Here is a 12,297-nt window from a genome sequence, read left to right on the forward strand (position 1 = left end):
CATTGTCCCCATTATTTCATTCCCTTATTCATGTATTTCGTGCCTTGTGCAAGATTCCGATTTGACCTTGGAGAAATTCTATGAAGTACCGAAGGACACAATGACCAAGTCTACAAATAATACTGAAAAGGCTGAAGATACAAAGTTAACTCTATCGATATTTTTGTCAGGAATACTGAGTCACTCTTGCAAAGGAAGGAACTGCAGATGCTGGTTTAAACTGAAGATAGACACAAAAAGCTGGAGCGACTCAGCGGGGTGGGAGATTGCAACCTTCACAAATGCAATCAAATGCGTGCACAATCAAATAGGATCAAATAGAACATACGTTGTCCTACAACTTTAGGCTGTGCACGCCACATGCAAGAAGAAGAAGACCACAGGAATGAGTGTTGTGTTTATGCAGAGGCAGGAGAAAGGAAAAACAGAATGCAGGGAAAATGTTTCCGATGTTGGGGGGGGGGTCACAGTTTAAGACCATTTAGGACTGAGATGAGGAAAACCTTTTGCACCCAGAGAGTTGTGAATCTGTGAAATTCTCTGCCACAGAAGGCAGTGGAGGCCAATTCACTGGATGTGTTCATACGCAGGAAGACTCAGCGGGACAGGCCGCATCTCTGGAGAAAAGGAATAGGTGACATTTCAGAGGTACACAAAAAAACTGGAGAAACTCAGCGGGTGCAGCAGCATCTATGGAGTGAAGGAAATAGGCAACGTTTCGGGCTGAAACCCTTCTTCTTCAGGTTTCGGCCCGAAACGCTGCCTATTTCCCTCGCTCCATAGATGCTGCTGCATCCGCTGAGTTTCTCCAGCTTTTTTGTGTCCCTTCGATTTTCCAGCATCTGCAGTTCCTTCTTAAACAGGTGACATTTCAGGCCTGAAGTGAAGTCTCGACCAGAAACTTCACCTATTCCTTTTCTCCAGAGATGCTCTCTGACCCATTGGGTTACTCCAACATTTTGTGTCTGTCTCCTGTTTCATTCTTTATAGACGTCTGGCCTGCTGAGCTTTTCCAGCGTTTTCTGTTTTATTCCAGATTACCAGCATCTGTAATCATTTGCTTTTGGATACTTACACTTAATTGGACTGGGAATGAGTACACTTTCATCAGTAATTTTCTCTTAGAGAAGGGATGTTTAAATCAGATCTGATTGATGTAAAGGTTTTTTTTAAATGGTGCTCATAGTGTGGACGGTACTGAGTCCAAGTCTTGGTGACAGAACAAATAATAAACACTATTGTCAAGTAGGAGTATATAAATTGACAAACAATGTGATCATTTCTTCATTTCTAACTTTCTTCACTTTCCCAAATGTATGGGCTTATTACATGTTTTCAGGATTCCACTAGGGCAGAGAAATTACACGCTATTGAAAAGGAAGTACAGTTCAGGAGGCAAATAATCTTTTCTAATTGTTTATGCTCTTAAATTGAAGAGTTGAGATAAATCAGCTAACTTAGCACTAATCACTTTCTTTCTAAATTGGCAAATTCTTGCTTTGTACAGCCTGGAGAATAGTTGTAAAAAACTCACGAAGCATCAAGTGAGCTGGGAACGGCCCTTGTGAAATACTGTGAAAGTATCTGTACTGTATCTGTACTCTGCTCAACTCAACTCTGCTGCTCGTTAATGGGAATTGTGTATTATTGAAAGGGGAATCGGGTTCCATTCTCGCAGGTCTCGCACCAGCAGGCTAAAGGCACAGCTGCTTCCCCAACTGGTCTGAAGAAGGGTTTCGGCCCGAAACGTCACCCATTTCCTTCGCTCCATAGATGCTGCTGCACCCGCTGAGTTTCTCCAGCATTTATGTGTACCTTCTTCCCCAACACCATTACCCTGCTGAACTCACAGGCCCAGCGCTAGCCCCCCTTCTCTTCAGTATTATTTATAGTTTATATAATTTATAGTTATGCTCTTATTCGCCAGAATATAGCACGTCAATCTTTAACAACTATCTGTATATATGTATATGTGCCTATGTACATACACCAATATATCCTCATTTGTATATATTATGTTAATCAGCACTTTACTACTTAGCACTCTAGTTAGATGCTAAACAGCATTTTGTTGTACCTGTACTTGTACTATGTGCAATGACAATAAAGTTGAATCTAAAAAAATAAATAAATAATATAAAATTCTCAGCAATATCTTTGTTAGAAGGAAGATTTAATGGATGAAGTGCAACGTCGATCCATTTGACTAATATCAGAACACGAGGTTTTATCGAAAATTGACCTGAAAAGTTGAACATTATTGTATACAAATCTCCGCACATGGATTTGAGAGAAGGTGGTGCAGCGGGTAGAGCTACTGCCTTACAATGCCAGAGACACGGGTTCGATCCTGACTACTGGTGCTTGTCTGTATGGAGTTTGTACGTTCTCCCCATGACCTGCGAGGGTTTTCTCCAGGAGCTGCGGTTACCTCACACACTCTGAAGACGTACAGTTTTGTGGTTTAATTGGCCTGGTCTAATTATGAATTGTTTGTAGTGTGTGTAGGATAGTGTTAATGTGCAGGGATCGCTGGTCTGCGCGGACTCGGTGGGCTGATGGGGCTGTTTCCGCGCTGTATCTCTAAACTAAAAGAAGAAATAATATAATGACCAGTTTTTTAAAACTATTTGATGAATGAGTTAGAAAAAAATGTAATTTTAAAATTAATACTAGAATCAAGAGATGAAGGATTTGTTTTGCAAAAATTTGAGATATGGAATATCTTTTCATAAGTTGCTGGAAAATCTGGTTAAAACACATTTGCAAATGACAATGGCAAACATTTAAAGAAATTATTCAGAACATTTAGTAATTATTCAGGAGGGAATAATGCAATATGATCTGGAATCTGGTGTGCTGGGCTAACCCAGGGCTAACCCGACTGGCTCAATAGAAACTGTAACTGAACATATGTAAGGTCAGAATCTATACAAGACCGGAATTTATATATCCCCATAAATACACTTATATCATGGACCAGTTAATATAGATTAATATAGATTCATCAACAGTACTACTGTGCAAGGGGAAATAAGTTAAAAAGATATTGGAAATGTAACCTATTAACATGAAATATAACCATCAATGGCCTTTGAAATATTCAGAATAACCACATTGATGACTATAAAATCCCATGTATAATTTTCAGTTGAGCCTACGATGTTATTATTCAGCAAAAAATATATATAGAGGAAATCATGTGAAAAACAGCAGCCCTGAGTAGAGGCCTCGTAGTTTGAACATTTACTTATTTATCCCATAGATTCATTCTATTTGGTATTAATGTACACTATTGTGGCAAGAAAGGTTGAGAAATACTGTGTGCCCGACCTTCAGAGCATTCATCATTATCACTCTGAAGTCTGTGATAATTAATACCCGGGGAAAGACTCCTGGCATTATGGCCTGTGATGCTGCAGCAAGAACATCATTGTTCCAGTGTTGGCACAAATGAGAATTAGATTCTCTTGTCTCTTGACTCTTCAGTTTCTATATTAGAAAACACCAGGTCTGAGTTCATTAAAAAAATACCAGGAGATCCAAAGAACTAAGTAACTTGAAAATGCAAGGCTTTCCTGGACTGGGATGGACCTCCATGGTGTCTCAATGGAAAATGACATCTCATGAATGCACCCGAAGGCCGAGATCCAACAAAAAATGTCATCATCCAAAGAACAAATGGTGGAAAGAGCAGAGAAAATGCAGCACCTCGTTGCTGATAACCTCGACTGGCATGGCTATAAAGACCACTTATGGCCTAAGCATCTAAAGTCTCACCCTATTGAACAGCGGTGACAGAGTAAAGCTAAGGACAGAGAGAGACAATGCAATCTCACATCAATGGAAGATGTTCCTCAAAGTTTTCTGAGATTCTGACCTTGTCCCTGATATGTATCACAGGAAACTATCCAGACCAACCATGCCCACAGCTCAGCCCAACACGGTTGAAAAGATCATATGAAAAGTTCAAATGAAAAATGACAAGGCCTTGGATTAGATGGGATCCTTATAGTTCTAATACCTGGCAGAGAAGAACTTCAAATGCATATTCACAGCCTCATTTCAATAGACAATAGACACAGGAGTAGGCCATTCGGCCCTTCGAGCCAGCGCCGCCATCCAATGTGATCATGGCTGATCATCCCCAATCAGTACCCCGTTCCTGCCTTCTCCCCATATCCCCTGACTCTGCTATCTTTAAGAGCCCTATCTAGCTTTCTCTTGAAAGTATCCAGAGAACCGGCCTCCACTGCCCTCTGAGGCAGCGAATTCCAAAGACTCACCACTCTCTGTGAGAAAAAGTGTTTCCTCGTCTCCGTTCTAAATGGCTTACCCCTTATTCTTAAACTGTGTGGCCCCTGGTTCTGGGAAGAAGAGGAATGTGCCAGGAAATGTCAGGGATGTAATAAATGTAACCATTTCCAAGAAAGGAGACCAATCTCATTACAGAACCACAGAATGAATCAGCAGAATTAGAATCAGCATCTTTCTCCACCACTTACTTCCAGTGCCGGAGATGCTTCCCAAAATACATCGTGGCTTCTATCCATCTAGAGGCATTCATAGATGGATCTCAGAAATGCAAGGCACAGTATCGATCACAGTACGCAACCTCACACAAGCCTTTGCCACCCTGAGTTGTTCTGCCTATTTGGTAAGTCGTTAGGAAGAAACATTGCACTTGGATGAAGATGAAGGGACCAGATGAAGAGATATTTCCCGCCACAGACATTGTCTGACCCACTAAAGTCCTCCAGCAGTATGTTTTTCTGCTGCAGATTCCAGCATCTACAGTCTCTGTGCCACTTAGCAATGTTTATACTTGATGCAGTAGGAGACCTCCAATTTCTAGCTATAACCAACTTTAGGGCACTAATTAAAATTATTATAAACTGAGCTGACACGGTAATTAGCTCCAGTGCCCTCATTGTGGAGAGATATTACTAGGGCTCTTTCTCCTGATAGAGTTTTCATGACTGACAAGGGAATACATTTAGATTTAAATTTGAAATGTAAGGTTAGAATGTAGAATTCACTGCTACAAACCCTCATCGCAGTAGGGTTCATAAGTGACTGAAATTAATTTAAAAAGAGGGGTGCGGAGAGGGAGCACAAAATAGGCTGAGACCTCATGTGAATTAAAACACTGACATCGTTTTGACAGACTGAATGACAATTTTCAGTCCTGAAATGTCCTATATTCCGTTCCGTTTCTGTGCCAACTCAAAATATATCAAAACCAATCAATAGCTTCAAAAAAAGATGTGTTTCTAAATGGTTAACAATTGCAATATAGTCTTGACTATGAACCAGGGATTACACGAGCTTCATAAAACAAGATTAACCAATCATTCCTTACTTAAATAACAGATAGACATGAGTATAGATAGGTCTTTATTCTTTGGAGCGCAGAAGGTTAAGGGGGGACTTGATAGAGGTCTTTAAAATGATGAGAGGGATAGACAGAGTTGACGTGGATAAGCTTTTTCTATTGAGAGTGGGGAAGATTCAAACAAGAGGACATGACTTGAGAATTAAGGGAGAGAAGTTTAGGGGTAACATGAGGGGGAACTTCTTTACTCAGAGAGTGGTAGCTGTGTGGAATGAGCTTCCAGTGGAAGTGGTGGAGGCAGGTTCGATTTTATCAGTTAAAAATAAATTGGATAGTTATATGGATGGGAAAGGAATGGAGGGTTATGGTCTGAGTGCAGGTAGATGGGACTAGGTGAGAGTAAGTGTTCGGCACGGACTAGAAGGGCTGAGATGGCCTGTTTCCGTGCTGTAATTGTTATATGGTTATCTGAGGACCTCAGAACAAAATATAAACGGGGAACGCTTAATAACTATACATAGAAACATAGAAATTAGGTGCAGGAGTAGGCCATTCGGCCCTTCGAGCCTGCACCGCCATTCAATATGATCATGGCTGATCATCCAACTCAGTATCCCGTACCTGCCTTCTCTCCATACCCCCTAATCCCCTTAGCCACAAGGGCCACATCTAACTTCCTCTTAAATATAGCCAATTAACTGGCCTCAACTACCCTATGTGGCAGAGAGTTCCAGAGATTCACCACTCTCTGTGTGAAAAAAGTTCTTCTCATCTCGGTTTTAAAGGATTTCCCCCTTATCCTTAAGCTGTGACCCCTGGTCCTGGACTTCCCTAACATCGGGAACAATCTTCCTGCATCTAGCCTGTCCAACCCCTTAAGAATTTTGTAAGTTTCTATAAGATCCCCTCTCAATCTCCTAAATTCTAGAGAGTATAAACCAAGTCTATCCAGTCTTTCTTCATAAGACAGTCCTGACATCCCAGGAATCAGTCTGGTGAACCGTCTCTGCACTCCCTCTATGGCAATAATGTCCTTCTCAGATTTGGAGACCAAAACTGTACGCAATACTCCAGGTGTGGTCTCACCAAGACCCTGTACAACTGCAGTAGAACCTCCCTGCTCCTATACTCAAATCCTTTTGCAATGAAAGCTAACATACCATTCACTTTCTTTACTGCCTGCTGCACCTGTATGCCTACCTTCAATGACTGGTGTACCATGACACCCAGGTCTCGCTGCATCTCCCCCTTTCCCAATCGGCCACCATTTAGCTTTTCGCTTATACGCTTTTCGAAGAATCAGAAGACAATGTTACCCAAGGCAACTTTAAGATTTGTACCACACCATGCATTCAAGCTAATTTAGCCTACTTTCAAATGTCAACATTGGTTGACCTTATCATAGAAAAATATAGTAACAATTGAAGTCACTCTCCCACGACTGAAGAAGAAGGGTCCTGACCCAAAAGGTCACCTGTCCATTTCATCCACAGATGCTGCCTGACCCACTGAGTTCATCCAGTACTTCATGTTTTGCTCAAAATTTCAGAATCTACTTCCTTGTGTCTCCACTTCCCCCAAACCTACTCCTTACTTCTCAGCTGATAAAAGCAATTCACCCTTTCTAGATTCCAATCACATACCTACTCAATATTTCACAGACACAATTTAAATTATCTTGTGTAACTCAATCAACTTTTCATTCTCCCAACACTAGAAGGAATTGTACTTACAGCCACCGTTTCACTCCATCATCCGATGTCATAATAGATATTTTATCTTGATGACCATTACGTCATTCACTTTCCTTAATGTCCACACTGATGGATTAAATAATGTTCTGAATATCTACAGGGGGCTGTTGTCTAAGTTTCCAAGAGGTGACTCAGGAAAACAGCAGAAGACAATTTATTTCATGCTTCATTGTGGTAATAGGACTGATGGAATGATGGACTGGTGAATTGGGATGAAGATGGAGAGGTGTTGTCCCTCTAGTTTGCATTTGGCCTCACTCTGACAATGGAGGAGGCTCAGGACAGAAAAGGGGAATTCAAGAGCTTGGCAAGCGAGCGATCATCTCGGCCAAGGTGGACTGAGCAAAGCTTTTTGCGATATCTTTCATTCATTAATTCTATGTGCCATCTGTATCTCTCAATTCCCTCTGCGTTTTAGTCTGTGAAAAGGGTCTTGACCCGAAACATCACCTAATCCTTTTCTCCAGAGATGCTGCCTGACCCGCTGAGTTATTCCAGCTTTTTGTGTCTATCTTCAGCGTGGCAAAAATGATTAGTTCGGGAGTCTGCCAACAGTGGGTAAGAAGCTGTTAAGTCTAGATGTCTGGGCTTTCATGCTCCTTGTATCATTACTAAGATAAATAGTGCCAGTAACTTGTAATTTAAAAGCTTTTATATAAAGATATTGTGATTGATTAAAATAATGGTCAAGGCCTTTAGAATTTGATTGTCTGGATTCCAGAAACTTCATGCTTCTGCAGCTGTGCAGCATTTGCAAAGTAAATCAATAAACGCATGGAGTGCAGATGATCTTGTATTACAATTGTATTCGTGTGGGTCAGGATGTTCTTTAAGGAAATGCATCGCTCCTGCTAGGAAACATAATGAAGTGGGGTAATGGTGGTGACGGCATGGACCGGTTTAGCTGCTGAGATAGCCGACGATGATCACATCAGCTGAGTCACATAAAACAGGGAGCTCATGTTCGATTTCTAACTCTGCTACATTTGCTGATTTAAGCCACGACCTTGTTATTTACAGTCATCTTAGCGTGTTGAGTTAGGGAAGGAGAGAAGCAAACAGCTGCTGGTAACTATGGCTGAATAGGACACAAAGTACTGCAGTAACTCGGCTGGTCAGGCAGCATGGATAGGTGGCGTTTTGGGTTGAGACCCTTCTTCAGAAGATCCTATCCATGTTCTCCCATGATGCTGACTGACCTGCTGAGTTGCTCCAGCACTTTGCGCCCTTTGTGTATTAACCAGCATCTGCAGTTCTTTGTTTCTATGTTGCTGAAAGGGATGTCTGTATGGACACACAATCAGTACAATGCCAAACTCAGTTCTACTGCACTCAATGGTGAATAGCCTACCAATGTTCACTGTCCAAATTCATAGATTACAGAGTAGACATGATCTCCTAAACAAGGCGGTGAGAAACAGAATAATCGTGCTGCTTGCGTTACCGGGGGGGGGGGTGGGGGGGGGGGGGGGGGGGGTGATCTGACTTACCCCATTTGCCATGAGTGGCTGAGCGAACTCCGAACTCTCTCCATCATACATGAAGAAGGATTCAGACCTGAAACGTCACCTATTCTTTTTCTCCAGAGATGCTGCCTGAACCGCTGAGTTACTCCAGCATTTTGTGTCACAAGCTAATACGACTGGACATTTCTTGGCCACTTTATTTGATGTTTGCCTCTTTCCTGGTCATTCTCACAATCTGTTTTCCAGTTTGAAGAGTCAGCCAATCTTAATGTTAACTCCGAATCTTGCCACTTGGAATCGAAGGCGTCTAAATCCCAAAGTGCGAACTATTCCATGAAGAATATTGTTCAAAATACTCTCAAAAATAAAATAAAAATAACTAGGTGATACTTGTTCTAGTTTGATTGGAAAAGTTTCAGCTACCGTGGCTGTTAGTATTGCTGAACAGGAATTGTTATCACATTTGTAGCATCAATAAACTGCAGATGCTGGTTTACAATGAAGATAGACACAAAGGTGGGTCAGGCAGCATCTCAGCAGGCCCACCCCCCCCCCCCCCCCCCCCCCCCTCCTTGGTTCTTCTGCAGTTGTACAGAGCCCCGATGAGACCACACCTGGAGTATTGTGTGCAGTTCTGGTCCCCTAATTTGAGGAAGGACATTCTTGCTATTGAGGGAGTGCAGCGTAGGTTCACCAGGTTAATTCCCGGGATGGCGGAACTGTCATATGCTGAGAGAAATGGAGCAGCTGGGCTTGTACACTCTGGAGTTTAAAAGGACGAGAGGGATTTCTCATTGAAACATATAAGATTGTGAAGGGCTTTGACACGCTAGAGGCAGGAAACATGTTCCCGATGGTGGGGGAGCACAGAACCAGGGGCCACAGTTTAAAAATAAGGGGTAAGCCTACTCATGCAACTATTGCCTATTGCTTCCTTCCCCCACCCTAGTCGGTTTACCAGTTCCACAGTTCTCCACATTGTTTCCCTCTTGAGATCACACCCACCCTAACCAACAATTGATCTACCCGGCACTGCCCCTGCCTGAAGACAAGACACAAAATGCTGGAGTGGCTCAGCGGGACAGGCAGCATCTCTGGATAGAAGGAATGGGTGTCGTTTTGGGTCGAGGCCCTTCTGCAGACGCCTGAATGTGTTATTCTACTAGCTCCCCGCGGTTAAAATTATAGACACAAGGTATTGCACCCCCACTGTGAGTCAACGTGGCCAGGTGGATTGGAACAACAAATGTAGGTGGGACATAATGAGATGTTTAGTTTAGAGATACAGCGCGGAAACAGGCCCTTCGGCCCGCCGAGTCTGCACCGGCCCCGCACACTAACACTATCCTACACACACACACACACTAGGGATAATGTTTCACATTTATACCGTCAATTAACCTGCAAACCTGAGGTCCACAAAATGCTGGTGGACAGAAATGCTGGAGAAACTCAGCGGGTGCAGCAGCATCTATGGAGCGAAGGAAATAGGCAACGTTTCGGGACGAAACTCAAAGGAAATAGGTAACGTTTCGGGCCGAAACCCGGAAGGGTTTCGGCCCGAAACGTTGCCTATTTCCTTCGCTCCATAGATGCTGCTGCACCCGCTGAGTTTCTCCAGCATTTTTGTGTACCTTCGATTTTCCAGCATCTGCAGTTCCTTCTTAAATACACAAATTACTGACTGACTGTTCAGTCTGAAGAATGGTCTCGACCCATTCCTTCTCTCCAGAGGTGCTGCCCATCCCGCTGAGTTACTCCAGCATTTTGTGTCTACCTTCGATTTAAACCAGCGTCTGTAATTCTAACCCACAGACAGACCTGTTCGTCTGGGTCTGGATCTGGGGGGGGGGGGGGGGGGGGGGGGGGGGACCTCCCATGCATTAATGCATTTCGTTGTCTCTGTACTGTACACTGACAATGACAATTAAATTGAATCTGAATCTGAATCCCACGCAGGTCACACGGGGAGAGCGCACAAACTCCGTACAGACAAGCGCCCGGAGTCGGGATCGAACCCGGGTCTCTGGCGCTGTGAGGCAGCAACTCTACCGTGGATGGAAAATGAAAGATGATACCACCGTACCTTCCTCTCCCCGTCACTATCATCTCGGTGCCCACGGAGTGGAACTTGTTCCACAGCAGCTCGTTCTCCTTGGCCAGTCTGACCATCGGGACCATGATGATCCTGCTAGTCTCCAGATCCATAGGCGGGAATATATATGATGTGGTCCAACAACAAAAAATCCCTCCTTCCTTGGGAAAAGTTTCCACCGTGAAGTTGCTCGGCTGCAAACGCGCAAATCCTTCAGTTTCAGATGACTGGCTGGTGGCCGAACATCAGAGCGGGCGTCTCAATCCCACCACCAGTCCAACAGAGAGAGGGAGACCAGCGCTGGACTTTTCTCCTCCTTCCCTCTCCCCCCCAACGTTGGATGTTGGGCTTTGCTGAACGTGTGGATGAAAGATGAAAGATGAAAACAAAAACGGAAATATCTCCGTCAGCGCTCAAAGCCGGCGACCATGTAGACGATGCTTGTCAGAGATTGGAATAACGCTGGCCACTCACATAGTGGCGAGGGGCGTGATTGTACACAAGGTGGATTTGCGGTCGGATGTGGAGCCAGGAGCCGGGTCACATTCTGAGCGCCGATGCGTGTTGATGTTTTGCGGCTTTGCTCTTAAGGCTGTGGCCGGTGCAGCCGTCGCTGCTTGATCTGACCGCTCTCGTCGCTTCTGTCTGGCTATGTCCAAGCTCAACCCGCCAGCACTGGATCCCCCCAGCCTGTCCCCGCCTGCCTGCCAGCCTCTCTCTACCCGATCCGATCCCGTCTCCAATCGCCTGGAACTAACTGGTGATCTGATCTCTCATCACAGACGCTTTGACCGGCTCAGTCTCACCTCTGCGGTTACAAGATTCCTTCCGGGAGCCCCTTCAGCCTCTCTGTTGCCGTCCCTGCATCTCCCACCCCCCTCCCACCCCCCTCACCTAAGTCATTTTTTTTTGTTATCGAAAACCCCCCTTCCCTCTCCCCCATTGATAGCCACAATGTCTAACACTCAAGTTCAATCTTCTAAATTGCTGGAAAATCGAAGGCAGACAAAAATGCTGGAGAAACTCAGCGGGACAGGCAGCATCTCTGGAGAGAAGGAACGGGAGACGTATCGGGTCGAGACCCTTCTTCAGACGAATTGATCAGTCAAATTGTTGCCTTTGACTTAGCTGTAGTAGATTTAAAAGAAAATATATCCAAAGCAGTCAAGACGGCGCGAAGCTCTCCCATCACCCAGTCTAGTCCTGGTGTGTGTGTGTGGGAAGGAACTGCAGATGCTGGTTTAAACCGAAGATAGACACTAAAAGCTGGAGTAACGAACTCAGCGGGACAGGCAGCAGCATCCCTGGAGAGGGGGGATATGTGACGTTTCGGGTCGAGACCCTTCCGATTAGGTCAATCAGTTACTCGGAAAGAGAGGGGGGATAAAAACTGGTTACAGCATCTGACGTGTCAATTTCGCCCTCACGCCCCAGATTCAGGCACCAGTGTTTAAGAGGGAACTGCAGATGCTGCGAAGGTTACACAAAAAAGCTGGAGAAACTCAGCGGGTGCAGCAGCTTCTGCAGAAGCTGCTGCACCCGCTGAGTTTCTCCAGCTTTTTTGTGTAACCTTCAGGCACCAGTTATTTACACGAAACTGCATTTTCACCCAAACACAAACCGGTTGCACAAACAGTTGTGGCAAGT

General features: G+C 44.3%; 1 protein-coding gene across 1 annotated transcript in view; it reads right to left on the reverse strand.

Moving 5' to 3' along the window:
* Positions 1-11,193, reverse strand: part of fam222aa (family with sequence similarity 222 member Aa) — a 174,129-nt gene extending 162,936 nt beyond the window's left edge. The window contains exon 1 of the mRNA XM_055655363.1: positions 10,642-11,193. Within this exon, the coding sequence (XP_055511338.1) occupies positions 10,642-10,763 (122 nt within the window). The 5' untranslated portion in view covers positions 10,764-11,193. The remainder of the gene's footprint in view (positions 1-10,641) is intronic.
* Positions 11,194-12,297: the final 1,104 nt, after the last annotated feature.

This window comes from Leucoraja erinacea, chromosome 25 (assembly GCF_028641065.1).
Source record: "Leucoraja erinacea ecotype New England chromosome 25, Leri_hhj_1, whole genome shotgun sequence".
NCBI classification, from domain to species: domain Eukaryota; kingdom Metazoa; phylum Chordata; class Chondrichthyes; order Rajiformes; family Rajidae; genus Leucoraja; species Leucoraja erinaceus.